Source organism: Alosa pseudoharengus, unplaced genomic scaffold (genome assembly GCF_046254945.1).
Source record: "Alosa pseudoharengus isolate Yale_2024_CS ecotype anadromous, Long Island Sound unplaced genomic scaffold, YU_APseudo_1.1 YU_APseudo_1.1_scf_2, whole genome shotgun sequence".
NCBI lineage: Eukaryota > Metazoa > Chordata > Actinopteri > Clupeiformes > Clupeidae > Alosa > Alosa pseudoharengus.
The window spans coordinates 45,174,060-45,194,427 of NW_027468663.1; the positions used below are offsets into that span (position 1 = coordinate 45,174,060).

Sequence of the window (20,368 nt, forward strand, 5' to 3'; positions counted from 1 at the left end):
TGGGACAAGCAGAGAAATGGGGTTGCAGCAACACATGAGTCTGATCAGGGGCAACACATTTTGTGTCAATTTCAAGACACAAAATTGTGTGTCTGGCCAGGGGAAAAACAGCATTATCACAGTAACCTGGGTGGAGCTCAGCAGCAGATAAGCCCAAGTTGAACTCAGGGGGAACTCAGGGCCAGATGTACTGTACGTACATTTGCGAACGTAGCGTTATCAGCGCCATGGATAAACCGCAGATTGCGAACGCTGTCAGACCCAAGTTTCCGTCGTATTTATCAAACTTTCAATCCCTAGTGTAAACTGCGCCTTTATCTGCCGTTCTCCTCCCATTACCGCAATTTCTGAACGTCCACAACTGAATGGCAGAGCCTACAAGCGCAGTTGAATGAAGTTAACCGATGACAACATTAAAAAGAATCAAACATTTAGCGATCATGAAATAATACCATACATGATAAGATGTCAACAAGCAGGGAGATAATGAAGATCAGTAGTTATACTCAAACTACTTGTGCACATAGGCTATGGAAGATTGGTCAAATCTAGCAAGTAGGAAAGTTTAAGTGAATGACGTGAAAGTGAAAGTAAGACATTCGAAAGGCTAACGAAAGTTAAGGTTGCTTTTGATAGTACAAATACGTATAAAAGTGGTCCTCTAAATAGCGATTCTGTTGTCTTTGAAAGGTTCTCTTATTGATGCATTGAACTGCAATTTGGATTAACACGCTGCTTTTACAAGGCGGAAGCATTGCGCAGAATAGACATGCGCTTTCATGAGCAGTCTTTGTACATACCGCGGAATACATAGGCCTACTGTAATTAGGTGCTATTTACGCTTCCCCTCCCATCTCCTTACTAAACTCCCAATTTCCCCTAGCCTGGAAAATCCAGACCCTGGTAATCTAGAAAGATTAAGGGTCTGGCCACGAACAATGTAATGGCCCAACTCGAGGGGCGGCACCAAGCATGCATTTAAAAACCTCAGTGCACGCAATTGGATAACATTCCATTGTACTCTCGCGAGAACTCTGGATTTCCAGGGTAACTTTCCCCTGGAGCCTCCCATGAAAGCATATGCATGACACGAAAAACTCAATGTGCCATTTTCAGCTCCCGCGACAGGCAGTTTGCGTGCTTTAACATCATTGCGACCTGTTTGTACATACCTCACAATGATTTTACATGCACGTTGCGAGACAAATACGGCTGAAGTGGGCGCAAAAGCGTTAGTACATCTGGCCCACAGTATTTAAACTGAATCACGTGTGCCAGGCAGATGTTTTGTCTGCAGCAGCACAACAGGGAACTTTTAGATGTGACTGTGGTGCCATCAAGTGGAATTATTTGGCAAGACACTGGTACTTCACAATCTGATTCTAATTCAGATACTTTGACTTTGGACTAAGATGTTAGGTCAGTGAATCACTTTTATGTGTTACTGAATTTTGAAAGATAGAAACAGAGTATTTGAGTATTTGACATTAATTGTCTTGCTGAAAGAATTAGAGGGCCCTATCATGACATTCTAAAGTGCATCGTCACTCGTCAAAAGTCTATTCAAATTTAGTAGGATGTCCAGTTCACATTGGGAGGGTTTTCGTCCTCAAAAGTGGAGCGCATGGCGTAACAAGGTGTTCCTAGGTCTTTTAATCAGTCATATGGGTGTGTTTGGGGCGTAACATCATTTTAAACCAATGAGAATGACATCTGTCATTCCCTTTAACGGCGCAACGCGTGATATGTCAAATAAATGCATCGGTATTTTGGCATTCAACGGCGCATTTGAAGGAGGCTGCTTGCGAGACCGTATGGAATAGTCATTCTTAAACCATGCTTTACTAAAACCTAGCATAGCCTTCACGCATTTGCACTCGTCTATTATTTGAACTCATTGGCAAAGTGAAACTAACTTCACCAAGGAGTCAGTCAACGACAAGGCAGTTATATGCAGTTACTTTCACTATTGACTGACAATGGGTTACCATCGAAAACATAGGCTGGAAAAAGCAACACTTACCCTAATGTTTCTCAAATGACTGAATAAAACAACATTTATCCTGCAGAGGAGTTGCTTATATACGTGTCTCTCGCCTCTCCCCTAATCACTTTTAACCGTCATTACCAATTTGCAAATGATGGTGAATAACTACTCATCATGAGATGTACAGTATTTCGTAATATGTTTATTCTAATTATGTTTACCATTGTAATCGTGCAATTTGTAATGCTTTGCATGGACGTGCGCTGGTGTGCGTTCATGAATGATAGAAGGATGGTGCGTGCACCTGCCAATATGACTGTTGACATGCGCTCTTAAAATAGCATATGAACAACTCGCCATTGACTTCTGACCAGGTTTAGGTGGTGTATGATAGCGATTTTTAGACAATGCGCCAGGTCCCTCCCTAGGTTGTTAATTGCCACACCCCTGGGCGCAATGCTTAAAAAATAATTGTGCAAAATAACGAATTCAACTTCGCGCCGGTGAATAACGAACTTTACGCCATGCGCTGGTGACCCAAAATACAGCCCTATGGAATAGTCTTAAACCATGCTTTACTAAAACTTAGCATAGCCTTCACGCATTTGCACTCGTCTATTATTTGAACTCATTGGCAAAGTGAAACTAACTTCACCAAGGAGTCAGTCAACGACAAGACAGTTATATGCAGTTACTTTCACTATTGACTGACAATGGGTTACCATCGAAAACATAGGCTGGAAAAAGCAACACTTACCCTAATGTTGCTCAAATGACTGAATAAAACAACATTTATCCTGCAGAGGAGTTGCTTATATTTCGTGACAGTGCGTCTTCAACTGTGCTCCATACGTGTCTCTCGCCTCTCCCCTAATCACTTTTAACCGTCATTACCAATTTGCAAATGATGGTGAATAACTACTCATCATGAGATGTACAGTATTTCGTAATATCTTTATTCTAATTATGTTTGCATTGTAATCGTGCAATTTGTAATGCTTTGCATGGACGTGCGCTGGTGTGCGTTCATGAATGATAGAAGGATGGTGCGTGCACCTGCCAATATGACTGTTGACATGCGCTCTTAAAATAGCATATGAACAACTCGCCATTGACTTCTGACCAGGTTTAGGTGGTGTATGATAGCGATTTTTAGACAATGCGCCAGGGCCCGCCCTAGGTTGTTAATTGCCACACCCCTGGGCGCAAGCTTAAAAAATAAAGGTGCAAAATACCGAATTCAACTTTGCGCGACTGAAAAACGAACTGTACGCCATGCGCTGGTGCCCCAAAATATAGCCCAGAGTCTCCTTAGAGAACCACTGCAGAAAGACGTGAGAAGGAGGAGTCTTACAGTGGTGTTTGGGTACTCATGAAGAACAACTAAATAGTTGTCATGTGTGGACTCATTCACAGCTAAGAATTTGATTCTGTTTCACCCAGTTATGGCATGGTGCAGCCTTTTCTTTCTGCTTTTAACACTAATAGGTTGGTGTTGTTTCAGTTTGAATAATAAAACAAATACAAGAAGGAAAACACAAAAAGTATGAGTTGCATGTTTTAAGTATTTTTAAAAGCATTTTTTTTTTCTTTTTCAGGTAACAGTTTACAAGATGACATCACTCCAGCCTTTACAGAACTCCTTGTCTCAGAGAGTGAAACAGCTTCTCTCTCCTGCAAATACAATGCTGCTGTACGAAATCTGCAGTGGTATCGTCAGAATCCAGGATCTAAACCAGAATTCATCATCATGTTGTTTGAATCCGGTGATCCAGTGAAATCAATTCCTCCTCATCCTCGTGCCTCTGGTAAAGTGGATAAAGTCAATAAACAGGTTCATCTGAATATCTCATCTGCTGAAGTCTCAGACTCTGCTGTCTACTACTGCGCTCTGCAGCCCACAGTGACAGGAAAGCCAACAACACTGTACAAAAACTCAAATTACATGAACTGTATGAAGTATAGCAAAATTGGACTGGTCACATATCTTTTTGAACATAATTATATATATATATATGTTTAGAAGGGACCAAGTGTGAAAACACACTGAGTCAGAGGAAAGAGTTTATGCGTTAGTGCGCGACTAGTATAACCTGACGAGCCAGACCCACATCAAGATGTGCACGCAATATATAGCACTAACTCATGAGTCCCATGTGTTTTCGCACAAGCGGATCTATTGGCTAGTTGTTCAAACTTTTGCCAACTTAAAAAAGAAAGCTTAACTCGTGTCACGCTGTTCGCCAACAGCAACATCCATCTTCTTTGTTTTCAAGTAGCAGGGAATTCACACCGAACTGTCACAAATCTGCCATCATTATGTTACATTTGCTGCCGCTAGGATGCGTCTAGATTTCTAGGCTACGACTAGTACCATCTGGCTCATTTGGACCACAGTATAGTGTTAATATTAGCCTATTCATGTTTACACAAATTATAATAGACATCAATTAACATGTGTGAATGTATCTGCAGTGCTCTTTCTACATCAAATTATGGTTCCAGTTTAGATATTTTATAGAATTCAGTTAAATGATTAAAACATACGCTGGTAAAGCCATAAATGAATGTTATGAAACACATTTTATTGGCTGATCCTTTAGTTTAGACAACAATAACTAACTCCAGTGGATGGGGCGGAGTCAGGAAATGTATGTGTGTGCAAAGAATGTGTTGAGATGCTTGCAGTCAGTGTCAGTGCAGGCCAGTCATGATGGTAATGGGTGTATTCCTGCTCTTGTCTCTCTTAATAGGTAAGATCTTTGAGTATTACCATTTTTTTTATAACCATAAGGAAGTAGATAATCTAGGTCTAATATAATAATGCATGTACAGTAGGCTATATATCTCAAATAATCTAGACTCAAATAATCTAGATATCAGAAATATCCATCTTCACATGCTCTTCATCTCTTTCTTCATCATTCACAGGAGAATCTGTTGGAAATGGCATAACATCATCTCATTCTTCACTGGTCGTCATTGAGGGAGGGAATGCCACTTTCTCCTGTAACTACAGCAGTAGTACCAGTGGCAATAGTTTACAGTGGTATCGGCAGGACCCCAACTCCATCCCAGAGTTCCTCTACTTCATATATGAGGCTGGTACCACTTCAGAAACAGTCCCCCGTCTGACTCCCTCCATAAAGAAAGAGGAAAAGCGTGTGTTTCTGGAGCTCTCCTCTGCAGAGGCGTCTGACTCAGCTGTGTACTACTGCGCCCTGAGGCCCACAGTGACAGGAACTCAGACTCTGCTGTGCAAAAACCTCTCAGATGTGCAGGAGGAGGGAGATTCAACATGTCCCCTTCACAGACAGTACATTCATGTGTATACTCTGACTATTGATTCAATGTGCTGATACATGTTTCAACATTTTACTGATCTGTATTCATGTGAATTACAATATACTGTAATTTAATTTTAATTATTATAATTTTAAATATCTGTAGATGCACTTATAATACATATAATAAAATGAACAAATACACATACATCTAATTGATATTTACACAATTAAGGCATATATATTTTGAAAATTGAGTTAAAGGATGAGCTTAACCCTTGATGTATAAAAAGATTACAAAGTGTGTATATATATATATATATATATAAGAAGAGAAGAAGAAGGATGCTGGGCGACTTGACAGGCTGGTAAGGAAGGCTGGCTCTGTAGTGGGAGCTGAACTGGAGTGCATCACTTCAGTATCTGACAAAAGGACCCTAAACAAACTGATCAACATCTTGGACAATGAATGTCATCCGCTCTACAGCACTATCAACAACCAAAAGAGCTTGATCAGCTGGAGACTTCGCTCACTGCCATGCACAACTGATTGATGGCAGAGTTGCATCAGTTTGATCAGGGTCCTTTTGTCAGGCATCACTTCAATATCTGACAAAAGGACCCTGAACAAACTGATCAACATCTTGGACAATGAGTGTCACCCACTCCACAGCACTATTGTTAAGCAGAAGAGCCTGATCAGCTGGAGACTTCGCTCACTGCCTTGCACAACAGACAGACTGAGGAAGTCATTTGTCCCCAGGGCCATTGAACTGTTCAATGCTTCACTTAAGGGAAGAGGAGAGATAGACTTCTCTGCATAGTCTGTCTGCCTCTTCACCCCCTCCATGTTTGGATACCTTCTGTCCACTAGCCACTTTTTACCACTGTCTTTCTGCCTCACTGTTTGCGTGCTATATTAGCACATTAGCACATATGTATAACCCCTCCCTCCATGCCACAGCCGAACTGTGGCCACACTTATACCTTTCTTAAAATAGTTATATATATAGATATATAGACTTTATTCTTGCACTGTTGCACTGTTGGACTTACTCATTTGCACTATCACCATGACCACTATCACCATGACACTCACTCAGACAGAACACCTTACCTTACCTTACTACAGAGACGGTTGATAAAGCGAGACGGTTCATAAATTCATAAATTCTGGCACGTTGTGACGTGGGGTTCGAAGCTGTCACGCCCATTTAGGAGTCTAGCGGGAGGTCCAGTGTCTATGTATTTCTATGGGAGAAATGAACATTTTCACGGAATATGACCAATCCCTTATCCCTACATTCAGCGATGTAAGTTTTGAACTCATTTTCTAGAAGCCACATGTCTCCCTAACATTCCGACATTGAAATTGTATTTTCCAACGAAACAAATAAAGACAAAAATAGCTTTGTTCGTGATCTGTCACTGTCTCCTCAAAGTTCTGGTGCACAGCCACCTGTTCTGACAGGCTCTAGACTCAGAGATGGTTGATAAACTAACCTAACATATTTTTTGCTAGAACTAGTAGACTACCACAAAGTTGCTGAACATATGTTATTTCAGGTTTGTTTACAACAATATATAAGTTTAACCAAAGTTAACTATAGAATCTTTGCTTACTATGCACCAAAGATTCTAGAGCGGAGCGCTCTAGAATCTTTGCTATGCACAGAGAATCACAGGCTCAGTCCCTACCTCAGTCATTGCAAGCGCCTCTAGATTGATTGATCACCACTATGTGGATACTGTTTTTAGAATTGATTTAGATTAAGTGTTAGTTAGTATAATTTGTGTTTTAGTATATTTAGTATATTCTTTATCTTCTACTGTCCTTATTGCTTAGTTGTGTTTTTATATTATATACTTTTAATTACTTTTTCTGCTGTTAGTGAATGTGTGTGTGTTGTCTGTATGCTACTGAGACCTTGAATTTCCCCTGGGGATCAATAAAGTATATATCTATCTATCTATCTATCTATCTATCTATCTATCTATCTATCTATTCACTAGTTTGCCCGTCGGTATGATTGCTATGCTGAGTGTATAAGCTAAGCGTACTGTATGTGTGGCATGGTAGCTGGCCGTTGTCCTGGAATGCCTGAAGCGGAGATTGTGATAGAGCGATGGCCGCTTGCACCCCCTTGTGTAAGGAGGATGAGTAACTGGGCTATCACCAGAGCCGGACAGTAACGGAGTACATTTACTTGAGTACAGTACTTGAGTACAATTTTGAGGGATCTGTACTTTACTCGAGTATCATTTTTGGGGAGTACTCATGACTTTACTCAAGTACATTTGAGAGGCAAATATTGTACTCTTTACTCCACTACATTTCTATCCATAACCGTGAGTACCCGTTACTACTTCTAAAAAAAAGGAAAAAAGAAAAATCTCGGAAACCCTCAATTTGTTGTTTCCCTCTCAAACATGATTGGATTGTGCAGGCGCCACTGATTGGGACAGCCTATCAGCAATCACCTTCAGCTTTCCGCCAAAGTCAACTCCATGGTCAGATTTAGATAAGAGATGAACCATGGACGAAACAATGGATGAAGACGCAGCAGGTCCATCCCCGGAATGTGCCAACCCGTGGCCCCACCTCGCCAGACTATTTCAATTTTCTTCAAGTGTTTCAATTACAAAATAGTATTTTGTATTTGAAATACGTATTTTATATACATGTATTAGAAATACTGCCCATCCCTGGCAACATGGTAAAAAGATGAAAATTACTTGATTTTACTTTCAATTCCTTTTACATTCTCCAAGGTATTAACATTAAAAAATGTCATAACTCCATGTAGGACGTTTCTGTACATAAATGTAAGCACTGTAGCAGTAGTAATGCAATATTCAGAAAATGTAGTCTTGTACTCTTGATACTCAAGTACTTTTAAAAACAGTACTTTTACTTAAGTAGACATCTGACTGTTGTACTTTTACTTGTACTTGAGTAAAATTTAGCAAAGGGTATCTGTACTTTTACTCAAGTAATGAAGCTGTGTACTCTGTCCGCCTCTGGCTATCACTGAAATGGAGGAGGAGGGGGAGGAGGAGGAGGGATAATTCACAGCGGGGCGTGTGACATGAATAAAGAGGCTGGCTTAAATATCCTTGCGGCGGAAGACAGGTGAGTTAATTGCTGTCTATCATCCGGGCTCCTGCTGAACTTTGTTTAGAAAAACATAATTTATGGTTTCAATTGAAATATGTTATAGAATTCAGTTAAATGATTAAAACGTACACTAATAAAGCCATAAATGAATGTTATGAAAAGCATTTTATTGTTATTTAGTGTTTTTCAACCTTTTTTGTGCCACGGCACACTTTTGACACTTAAAATGTCCCACGGCACACTAACATCCTGTGTGAAGAAAACATAAACATACCATAGCCTAAAATTTCAAATAATACACAGATATGGCCTTATTATGGCTTCTATGCAAGACCTGCTCAATAAAACAAGCGCCCTCTGTTTCATTTGAAGGTGACTATATCAAATTTAATTGTTGTTATGAACTGGATATGTGATGCTTCTGTGAATACTGGATATGGGGCCCCCGTTGTACAATGCCTGCATACCACAAATAGTGCAATCATACAATCAATGAGAGCATGTGGTTATAAATTCTTTGATGCAACAGTTGCTTTTCTGGACCAGTGAGTGACATTTGGGTAATTTTCTGCGGCACACCTGATGATCTCTCACGGCACACTAGTGTGCCCCGGCACAGTGGTTGAAAAACACTGCTTTAAACAACAATAATCAACTCCAGTGGATGGGGTGGAGTCAGGAAATGTATGTGTGTGTAAAGAAGGTGTCGAGATGCTTGCAGTCACTCTGTCAGTGCAGGCTAATCATGATGCTACTTGGTGCATTACTGCTCTTGTCTCTCTTAATAGGTAAGATCTTGAAGTATCACCATTTGTATTTAAAATCATAATGTTGTATATAATCTAGGTGTAATATATACACACAGGTATAGTTATATAATCAAGTCATAAAACCTAGCATAGCCTTCACGCATTTGCACTCGTCTATTATTTGAACTCATTGGCAAAGTGAAACTAACTTCACCAAGGAGTCAGTCAACGACAAGACAGTTATATGCAGTTACTTTCACTATTGACTGACAATGGGTTACCATCGAAAACATAGGCTGGAAAAAGCAACACTTACCCTAATGTAGCTCAAATGACTGAATAAAACAACATTTATCCTGCAGAGGAGTTGCTTATATCTCGTGACAGTGCGTCTTCAGCTGTGCTCCATATGTGTCTCTCGCCTCTCCCCTAATCACTTTTAACCGTCATTACCAATTTGCAAATGATGGTGAATAACTACTCATCATGAGATGTACAGTATTTCGTAATATCTTTATTCTAATTATGTTTCCCATTGTAATCGTGCAATTTGTAATGCTTTGCATGGACGTGCGCTGGTGTGCGTTCATGAATGATAGAAGGATGATGCGTGCACCTGCCAATATGACTGTTGACATGCGCTCTTAAAATAGCATATGAACAACTCGCCATTGACTTCTGACCAGGTTTAGGTGGTGTATGATAGCGATTTTTAGACAACGCGCCAGGTCCCTCCCTAGGTTGTTAATTGCCACACCCCTGGGCGCAATGCTTAAAAAATAACCAGCTCCTTCAAATGCGCCGTTGAATACCAAAATACCGATGCATATACCGATGCAAATACCGATGCATATCGCGCGTTGCGCCGTTAAAGGGAATGACAGATGTCATTCTCATTGGTTTAAAATGATGTTACGCCCCAAACACACCCATATGACTGATTAAAAGACCTAGGAACACCTTGTTACGCCATGCGCTCCACTTTTGAGAACGAAACCCCTCCCAATGTGAACTGGACATCCTACTAAATTTGAATAGACTTTTGACGAGTGACGATGCACTTTAGAATGTCATGATAGGGCCCTTAGTTTTCATGTGCTGAACTGAAAACACCTCTACTCTACTCAAGACTGCCATCATGTGGGTTATGAGGGGTTGAGCATTTGCACTACATGACAGATTCATACCACACCAGGCTCTCCAAGGTTGCAGGTTCAGTAGGCTCTGCAGTTTCTTTCTGAAAGCCAACATGGAAGCTCTCTGTGTTGTTTGGCCTTTAATATTTTTCATAGGTATAAATAATATTTCAAGTAATCTTCTAATAATAACATTATTTTGGAAATAAAGGTTGTTTTATCTTGTAAGAGGTCATGATAAGAAGTCAGAGTTTATGTTAGTGCTCTAGTGTACTGTAGCCTACCATCTGACTCAGATAGTTTATTGTTACCATAACTCAAAACACAGTGGGCATATTATCATGTGGATGTCTCCAAAAGTGATCGGAGCATTTTGAAAATCACTTTATCATTATCCAAAGATCTGAAGTTCACCAACCCTCTACCAGTCAGAGGAGGAGCTGAACAGTCAGCATCATGGTGACATCAGATTGAAGTGCCTAAGGGTGAAGAGCTGAATCCAAGCAGATCAGCATACCAGCCTCCCTCATGAACTACACAATGGACATTACCATGATGATTCCTGTAGCACTGCTACTGTTTTTAACCTTCTTAGGTAAGAACAATTCTATATTTTGCAATAGTATTATACAGCAGACTTTATTTTCAAAAAAAGAATGAGAATGAAAACAGCAGCACATACAGTATTATGCATACTGATATATGCACAACTCTCATTCATAGCTATTATATTTACATATTTCAGGTTACATACATTTCTGTTTCTTTTCCTCTGGCAGGGCTCATCAATGCTGATATGATTACTCCAGATAGTACTGAGGTCTCTCCTATGGAGGGATCTGGTTTAACCCTTTCATGCAGCTACTCCTCAAATCTACAGTCTTTACAGTGGTATCGCCAGCATCCAAACTCAGCTCCTCAGCATCTTCTCAGCATGTACGGTGTTGGGAATAATCAGACTTCAGATGTGGACCATCGTCTGTCTGGGAGAATGACTAAAGAGAAAGTCTATCTGCACATATCATCTGCTGAACTCTCAGACTCTGCTCTCTACTACTGTGCCCTGAGGCCCACAGTGACTGACAAACACACATCCTCATACAAAAACCTGCCTGTCTAAATGTGACCTTAAGTTTTATTTATAGAGCTTATTACAATTTCCTCAATCATACACAACTATTGTGGTTTCCTAATGGTATCACATATCTGCAATTTGTATCAATGATATGGATGGCCATGCATGTAAATGCAAAACATACAAATGTTCATTTTATTTTATTTTGAGATTTCACAGAAAAAATCATACTTAATGTTACTTAACACCTAAAGCTGTCTCATTGGAATGGGTTTCTTCAACCTGAATCTTTCTTAATCTCGTTTATAATTAGTTACTCTATTGACAGACTAAAACATTTTTTTTCTGTCTGACATATGAAAGCATCTTTCATAGTAACCACAGCTGACCAAAACGAGAGGGACACTCCATACACTCTATGCATGTCCATGCACTTCCTACACACAACCTCATATTAACCTGTTTAATCCCAAATTTTTCCCAGACTTGAATATATCAAAATCATGTGTCTTGAGTAACTTTTTGAAGTAATCAATTGCTATTTTTTCAAATTTTCCTGAAAAAGTGGGTGAAAAGGAGTCTTTTATGCTTGGTCACTATTGTGACCGTTGGGAAAAAACATAGTCCGATTTTAGGGATTTTCACACATTTCATTGTGCAATCATCTAATTTTCAATAAATTCCAGTCAGAGATGATAAGGGGACATTGTCCCAGGTCTGTTCTTTACTTTTAATTTTGTATCACAATACAATACTCAACATTGCCTCTGCAATTCTCTATTATATTATAAGTATGCCGATTTTTACATAGGAAAGGCATTATATCACACTAGTATGACTATAGTGGAAACAACACCACCCTACAATACAACAGCAGCCACAAATGTTACAAAAAGTGATGTTAGTTGTCTGTTTGTTTGTTTGTTTATTATTGAATTATTTAATTTTATGATTCATTATTTAATTAATTAATTAATTACACAACAGATTGTCCTGCAAGTCTACTGCCATGCTTCCAATGCCATTAATTGCCTTTCCATTGGTCTCCTTTGGTCAGTGGTATTATTAAGGTCACTAAATGAAGTGAACCTATGTTACCTGGTCCCTATGCTCCAAAGGCCTTTTATTCATAAGGCCCTATGTTCCCAGTGTCCTATGTATCCTGGAACCTATGCTCATTCGGGTACCTATTATGTGCTTTATAAAGCTGGAGGACCCTGGAAACATACAATGCTTGACCTGGGGAACACAGGACACCTGTCCATGATCCCATCACATATAAACCTGAGGAGCATAGGAGCCTGCTCTGGCCTCAGTTATTGGTCTAATCTAGTGTCAGAGGGGTGTGATATCCACTATATTGCTAAATTTGATTAATTTTACCACTGAATTAAGTAAGGTTCTAAATGCATAATAGGAAACATTCTGTAATTTTGACATAAAATAGTGTGAGAGCAGATTCTTGAGACACTTGATCTTTATTTTTGATCACATGAAGCTTTGCTTCTGGTTCGTCTGACTGGTCCCTGTGGCAGAGGCCCTACATAAGTGGAGGGGTATTGTTGGGAAAAGGGGTGGGGAATAATTTTTCTGGTAAGGTTGTTCATATCTACTGCAAGTCTCTGCATAAATTCAGCCAATATGCCTTTAACAGGCTGACTGGCAAGTTGATTATACCCCTCACCACCTTGTTTATATGTGACATTATACAATAGTCAATAAGTATGATGATTTACTGTTTTTGAGGTGTAAAATCTGGGCAGTCAGTTAGATCTGATACAGTATGTGCAGGAAGTGACTGAAAGTGAAATTAAAATAAAGAACAGCACAGAAAATCAGCTGTTACAATAATTATGTATAATAGTGTGGTATAATGGATTTTCTATGTAAAAATTGGCACACATAGAATATAACAGAGAATTTTAGAGGCCATGTTGAGAAATGCCATGTGATACAAATTTAAAAGTAAAAAACAGACCTGGGACAATGTCCCCATATCATCTTTGAATGGAATTTAGTGGAAATTAGATGACTGAACAATGAAATGTGCGAAAATCCCTAAAATCGGACTATGTTGTTTCCCAACGGTCACAATTGTGACCGTCATCATGTTCACTCATGCTATGAGAACGTTGAACAAAGTTCATATATTTCAATTGCATCCCTCCATACTAGACACCTTAAAGATGATGTGTACCAAAAATCTTTGTCCTATGTTTACATAAACATACTTTTCTAAGCTTTAGTTTGGGAGCTTTTGGGTGGACATTTTCTGGTCAGGGTGCAACCAAAACATAAGCAGCTCTGGCCATGTGAGAAATTACACTACACATTTGGCACTGCACATATTTTTTCCTCACTGATGCACTTATTCTTACTGTACTCTAATGTTTTTTTAAATTGTCCTAATATTGTTGAGAATTGCTCTAAACTTAAACTGTTTACCATGTTGTTAGTCGCTTTGGCTAAAAATGCGTCAGCCAAATGTAATGTAATGTAATGTAATGTAATTTAACTGAGACCCTTTCAGGTTTCTATTTTTGAGGGAAATGTATTGATAATTCATCCAGTAACAGTTTTAAAGGCACAAGAGCCAGATTTTTTTGTACGGTCACTATTGTGACCGTTGGGATTAAACGGGTGACCCATTATGTGACTAACATTAAAAAAGGACTTGAGGGGCACACAGAGACACTTTAGACTGAACTGATGATTGATCACAAACTTCAGCCATGACACTCTGGATGTAGATTTTACTTGAGATTTTACTCTTGCCACAGTATACATTATGAAGGGAAATGAACAGAACATATTTCTGCATTCTGGCAGAAAGTATTGGTAGACACTCTTCAGTGAACCTCACCAGAGAAAGCTGTTTTATGTCATCATGGTGCCATCTAGTGGAATGGTGGTGTATGGCAGATATTCTTTACTGAATATCTGTCTTTGGCCTTAAACCAAATCATTAGGTCTCACACACACATACACACACACACACACACACACACAGGTGCACACATCACCTTATTCTGCTGAAAGTGTACAAAAAAAAGCAGTATTTCAACTGTTGAAAAGATTAGAGTCTCAATGGGGGTGTGTACCACTGTACAGACATGTGAGAAGGAGGAGACTTACAGCTGTGTTTGGGTACTCATGAAGAACAACTGAAGAGTTGTCATGTGTGGACTCTGTTACTGATTCTATTACACACAATTATGACCATGTGCAGCCTTCTCATTCTGCTTTTCACACTGATAGGTTGGTTTATTTCAGTTTTGAATATAAAAAATAAGTCAGACTCAAAAATTATGAAACACAAGTCTGTATGTTTTAAGTATTTTTAAAAAGATCTTTTTTTTTCTTTTTAGGTAACAGTTTTCAAGCTGACATCACTTCAACCTCTACAGAACTTCTTGTCTCAGAGGGTGAAACAGCTTCTCTCTCCTGCACATACAGTGTTGCTGTGGACAATCTGCAATGGTATCGCCAGAATCCAAGATCTAAACCAGAATTCATCATCATGTTGTTTGAATCCATCAGTGATCCAGTGAAATCAACTCCTCCTCATCCTCGTGCCTCTGGTAAAGTGGACAAAGACTCTAAACAGGTTCATCTGAATATCTCATCTGCTGAAGTCTCAGACTCTGCTGTCTACTACTGCGCTCTGAGGCACACAGTGACAGGAAACCCTACAACACTGTACAAAAACTAAATTACATGAATTCTATGTGAGCGTACTGTAAGCAAAGTGTAGCCGGAATGGACTGCTCACATAATTATGACCGCCGCGCAGCGAAGCATGGCCAAATTTCCGTCAAGGATTCCCGGGACACTGAAAGACCGGGGTGCACAAAACTTGGTGGTCATGTAGCCCCACAAGGATAGCATGGAACCATTGTTTTTCGTTTTGATCTGTGTACCCCCGCCCCCACTCCCACCCCCCCCTCGCTGGACTGGACCCCCTGAAAGGAGGGTAGGGCGGACACAGTTTTCTGTGAATATCTCGAGAACCGTAGGGTTTAGGAGGACCAACTTTTTTCTTAAGGGGCCATGTAGCCATTCCATAACCACTCATTTCATGTATAGCTCCACCTAGTTAAAAAACGAAAAAAGGAAAAATTAGGTGTTGTAATCGCAGGTATCTGTGACCTAACATGGTCAAAACTGCATGAAATTGGAAGTGTAGGATCAGTATGATACCCTCTGAATGCACGCCAAGTTTCGTGGAATTCCGTTCATGGGGGGCCATACAATAAATTAATTTATGTTACTGTACACCAACTGGCCTGTAGGTGGCCGGACACAGTTTTCTGTGAATATCTCGAGAACCGTAGAGCCTAGGAGGACCTTAAGGGCCATTTCAACCCATCCCATTACCACTCAATTCATGTATAGCGCCACCTAGTTAAAAATGAAAAATAAAAAAATTAGGTGTTGTAATCACAATATCTCTGGCTGACATGGTCAAAACTGCACAAAATTGAAAGTGTAGGATCATTATGACACCCTCTGAATGCATGCCAAGTTTCGTGGATTTTCGTTCATGGGGGGCCATACAATAAATTTATTTAGTTTTCTGTGAATATCTTGAGAACCGTAGGGGCTAGGATGACCAATTTTTTGCATATGTTTGCCTCCAGGGGTCATGTTAACCCATTCCATATCCACATATGTGCATAAACACATTCACACACACACATACATTCACAGTAATCATACGTATGACACATACACACACAGTAGACATATGTACGCATGCATGCACATGCACACACACAGGCACACCCACAAGCACAAGCACAAGCACATGCACACATGCACGCACACACACACACACAGACACACACACACACACACACACATGTATAAAATCTATTTTACATGTGAAATCTATGAACTAATCATGTTTTGGTTAGTACTTGGATAAGAAACCTCCTTGGAAGAGTAGGTTCCTGCTGGAAGTAGAACATCAATCCCAATGTACTATTGCAGTGACAAGGACACTGTACTGCAGATGTTTTCCTTTGCATGAATGTTAAATTGAGGTCCTGACTCACCATGGTTGTTAAAGATCCCATGGCACTTACTTAAAGAGTAGGTGGTTCCCTGATTTGCTTTATTTATGTACACATACATAAAGACACACACACATGAAAACGCACACACACACAAAGACACGTTAACACACACACACTACACATGCACACACACACATACATGCACACACACGACACGCACAAACACGCACACAAACACATAAACACACATACACACACACGACACGCACAAACACGCACACAAACACATAAACACACATACACACACACACACACATGCACCCATACAAACACACCTACATACACAAACATACAGTAAGCACACGAACACACACACACACACACACACACACAAAACACATATGCACAAAAACAACCACACACTCTGCACACACTCAATTACAAACACACAAAAAAGGAACAAAGTAGGAAATGAACACAATTTGACAAGCGTGACTTATTTTTGGGTAAAAAAAAATGTGCTGGACTGGGCGGCGGTCATATTTTGTACCGCTCTGCGGTACATCTAGTTGTGTCTCTGTTGTGTCCAACAGGCCACTCACGACAAGTGTTTTGTCGTGACAAATACTAAAGAATACACTTTAATTCACAGTGATTGTGCTAAACCACATCCGATCACTCATCAACTCTTAACCTGTAAATATTCTTTTTTTCAAAATAAACATGTGGAAGTTATTATTGTGTCTCCTTGTACAGTACTCCATCTGACTGATTGACATTTCTTAGTCAGTGGAAAGAGTTTATGTTTGTGCAATATGCCATCTGGCTCAGATGGGCCACGGTTTGGAATCAACCTCAGTATACACAAAATATAATGGACATACATTAGCATATGTGAAGTAATGGGTGTATTTTTCAAATCACTGTATTATTATATTGATCAATAAAGTTCTCTAAATTATGCTAAATACTCAAACCATCAGGGGAGGAGCTGAACAGACAGCATCACGGTGAGGTCAGACTAAAGTGTTTGAGAGTAAAGAACTGAATCCAAGCAGACCTGCATATCACATGAACTCCACAATGTGCTCTACCATGATGAATGTGGTAACATTGCTAATGTTTTCAACCTTCTTGGGTAAGAACATTTGTATATTTTGCTGTAGTATTAGACAGCAGCCTTTATTAATAAGAAAATAGAATATAAATGAGTAAGAGCAACAGACAATATGCATACTGATATTTGTGCAAAACTCTCTCATTAAAGGTAACAGTGTTGGAAACTCTATTACTCCAGTCACTACAGTCAAGCATGCAATAGAAGGAGAACATGTTGAGCTCACCTGCAAGTACGATGGAACAGACTATAGTCTGCACTGGTATCGCCAGTTCTCTTACTCAGTACCACGGTTTCTCATTCTGGAATATCGAGGCTACATAACCAATGCAACTCCTCCTGTTCCTGGGTTATCAATCAAACATGACAAGACAGCAAAGCAAGTTTCTCTGGAGATCTCATCTGCTGAAGTCTCAGACTCTGCTGTATACTACTGTGCCCTACAGCCCACAGTGTCAGGAAACCCAGCTGCACTCAACAAAAACCCTCACAGCTAAGATCTTGAATGACAGAGTGCAATAACACCTAATTAAATATCATCCTAACAATTGTTCTCAGTAAAACCCAGTTGTCTGTCATAGAAAGCATATTACACTATCGATATGGATGATCAAATAGATACTGTTTTGCACACAGAGACAGTAGATATATCATTAAATGTCACTCATGGTATCTGAGGAGGAGCTTCCTTCTCCTGAATTTATCTGTGGTACAGTGTTAGTCTGAGTTGGGATCAGCTGCTCAAGCTGCACCCTGTCCTGTGTTGTGAACTTTGTTGAGCTTATCATGCTGCTCTATTCAGTGCTATTATTCACAATTTGTTCTGGTAAAGTGTATTCTACCCTACTTTAAGTATGAATGGCATAGTGAGTGGCAGAATTGTGTAAATATATGTAAATTCATGTTTTTATGCATTCCATGACGTACTGTAGCCTTCTAGAGTACTGCATATGGATCATTCTACCTAAACATTACAAGTTAACATACAGGGCTCATAAATGCAGATTATTCCAGAAAAGTACTGAAATTTCTTATACGGAGGGATCTGGTTTATCTTTCATGCAGCTACTCCTCAAATCTACAGACTTTACAGTGGTATCACCAGCATCCAAACTCAGCTCCTCAGTATCTTCTCAGCATTTACGCTGTTGGGAAGAATTAGACATCAGAGGGCAATTCCATGGGAAATTCAATTTTTTGTCCATACAACATCCATAACGCCAATAAAATGTGATGGTATGGTATGATGTGAATGATTACATGAAATTTGAGCATTTGCTATTTTTGGCTGAAGAATGTAAATGAGAAAAAATGCACAAAAAATTAATGTTATCATTCACATCATACAAATGCCAAGGCATTTCACTGCCGTTATGGATGTGACAAAAAGTCAATTTTCCGTGGAATTGCCCATGATGTAGACCCTCATCTGTCATATTCCACAACACTCAAGAAAACTTCAAAAACAGTTCCCTTGACCATCCAGAATCCGCAAGTGTTGGAATCTGCTGTGTATTTCTGTTGAGCTCCAGAGTGACAGGGTCATAGGGTCAACCCTCCGACAAAAACTCTCTTTTCAAGAAACTTACACCTTAAATGTATATAATGGCATGCAGTCTGCAAGTGCTTTAAATGCCATTTCATTTAAATGGCATGAAAGTCTTGGCCCACACTTTCAAAAACATTATGAAGAGTCTTTTAATCAGCATTAATCATAATCAAGGAGTTCACATGGTGTAATTTCTCAGGTCAGGACAACAGATGTACACCCTCATAAATGAATGTTATGAAACACATTTTATTGGCTGATCCTTTACACAACAATAACTAACTCCAGTGGATGGGGCAGAGTCAATGTCAATGTATGTGTGAGTAAAGAAGGTGCCGAGATGCTTGCAGTCACTCTGTCAGTGCAGGCCAGTCATGATGCTACTGGGTGTATTCCTGCTCTTGTCTCTCGTAATAGGTAAGATCTTTGAGTATTACCATTTTTATTTATAACCATAAGTATATTATCTAGGTGTTACATGATAATGCATGTACAGTTAAGTATATAATCAAATTATCTAGTTATCTCAAATCATCTAGACTCACAGAAGCATATATCAGAAATATCCATCTTCACATGCTCTTCATCTCTTTGTTCATCATTCACAGGAGAATCTGTTGGAAATGCCATAACACCCTCGCATTCTTCACTGGTCGTCATTGAGGAAGAAGCTGTTACTTTCTCCTGTAACTACAGTGGTAGTGTCACTAACTTGCAATGGTATCGGCAGTATCCCAACTCCATCCCACAGTTCCTCTGCTTCTGATTCTCATTATCATCACTGGTAAACTGACTTTTTTCTCTTTTTTCTCATGTTTTTTTATGATGCAAATTTTGATTTTGATTTCTTTAATCTGCTTGTTTGCAGAAATAATAGCTGACAGCATTGATCCTGGTAGTGACCGTGTAAGTCACCCAGAAGGAATGAAAACAGTTACCCTGAAATGTTCATATGAGACAAGCAACCGTAATGTTCACCTTCACTGGTACAGACAGTATCTTCATCAGGCACCACAATGGCTTCTATGGAAAGGTGCGCGATCATACGGTGGTGATGAGAGCTCAGACCCACGATTTACCTCTAATACTGGTGAAACATTTACTGAACTCATCATTAAAGATCTGACTGGCAGACACAGCTCTCTACTACTGTGCTCTGAGGGTAGCCCAGTGATACAAAGACTCAGAGAAGCTGTACAAAAACTTACATTTAAAATAGGATGTTTTTCATTCAAAGATCAAAGTAAATTCCTCTCAGTGCTATGATATCAGTTTAACACCATCAGAGGTTTTCCGGTGAATAGCATCTGTGGTCACACCTGTTGCATCATTGAA

The 20,368-nt window shown here is 39.6% G+C and overlaps 1 protein-coding gene and 1 long non-coding RNA gene across 2 annotated transcripts; both read left to right on the plus strand.

The window, feature by feature from the left end:
- Positions 1-3,398: 3,398 nt before the first annotated feature.
- Positions 3,399-19,794, plus strand: LOC143134639 (uncharacterized). The gene is made up of 4 exons (XM_076295195.1): positions 3,399-3,475; positions 3,586-3,795; positions 4,919-5,303; positions 19,642-19,794. The coding sequence occupies exons 1-4, from the start codon at positions 3,433-3,435 to the stop codon at positions 19,694-19,696; spliced, it is 693 nt and encodes a 230-aa protein (XP_076151310.1). The 5' UTR covers positions 3,399-3,432; the 3' UTR covers positions 19,697-19,794.
- Positions 9,133-11,139, plus strand: LOC143135327 (uncharacterized). Its single transcript, XR_012988905.1, has 3 exons — positions 9,133-9,177; positions 10,676-10,869; positions 11,054-11,139. It is a non-coding gene; the product is annotated as an uncharacterized LOC143135327 (long non-coding RNA).
- Positions 19,795-20,368: the final 574 nt, after the last annotated feature.

Excerpts from the sequence above, each read along its gene's own strand:
- LOC143134639 (XM_076295195.1), top strand. The coding sequence starts at position 3,433 with ATGGCATGGTGCAGCCTTTTCTTTCTGCTTTTAACACTAATAG. Across the intron at positions 3,476-3,585 it reads TCTGCTTTTAACACTAATAG|GTAACAGTTTACAAGATGAC; the intron begins GTTGGTGTTGTT and ends TTTCTTTTTCAG. Across the intron at positions 3,796-4,918 it reads TCCTCATCCTCGTGCCTCTG|GAGAATCTGTTGGAAATGGC; the intron begins GTAAAGTGGATA and ends CATCATTCACAG.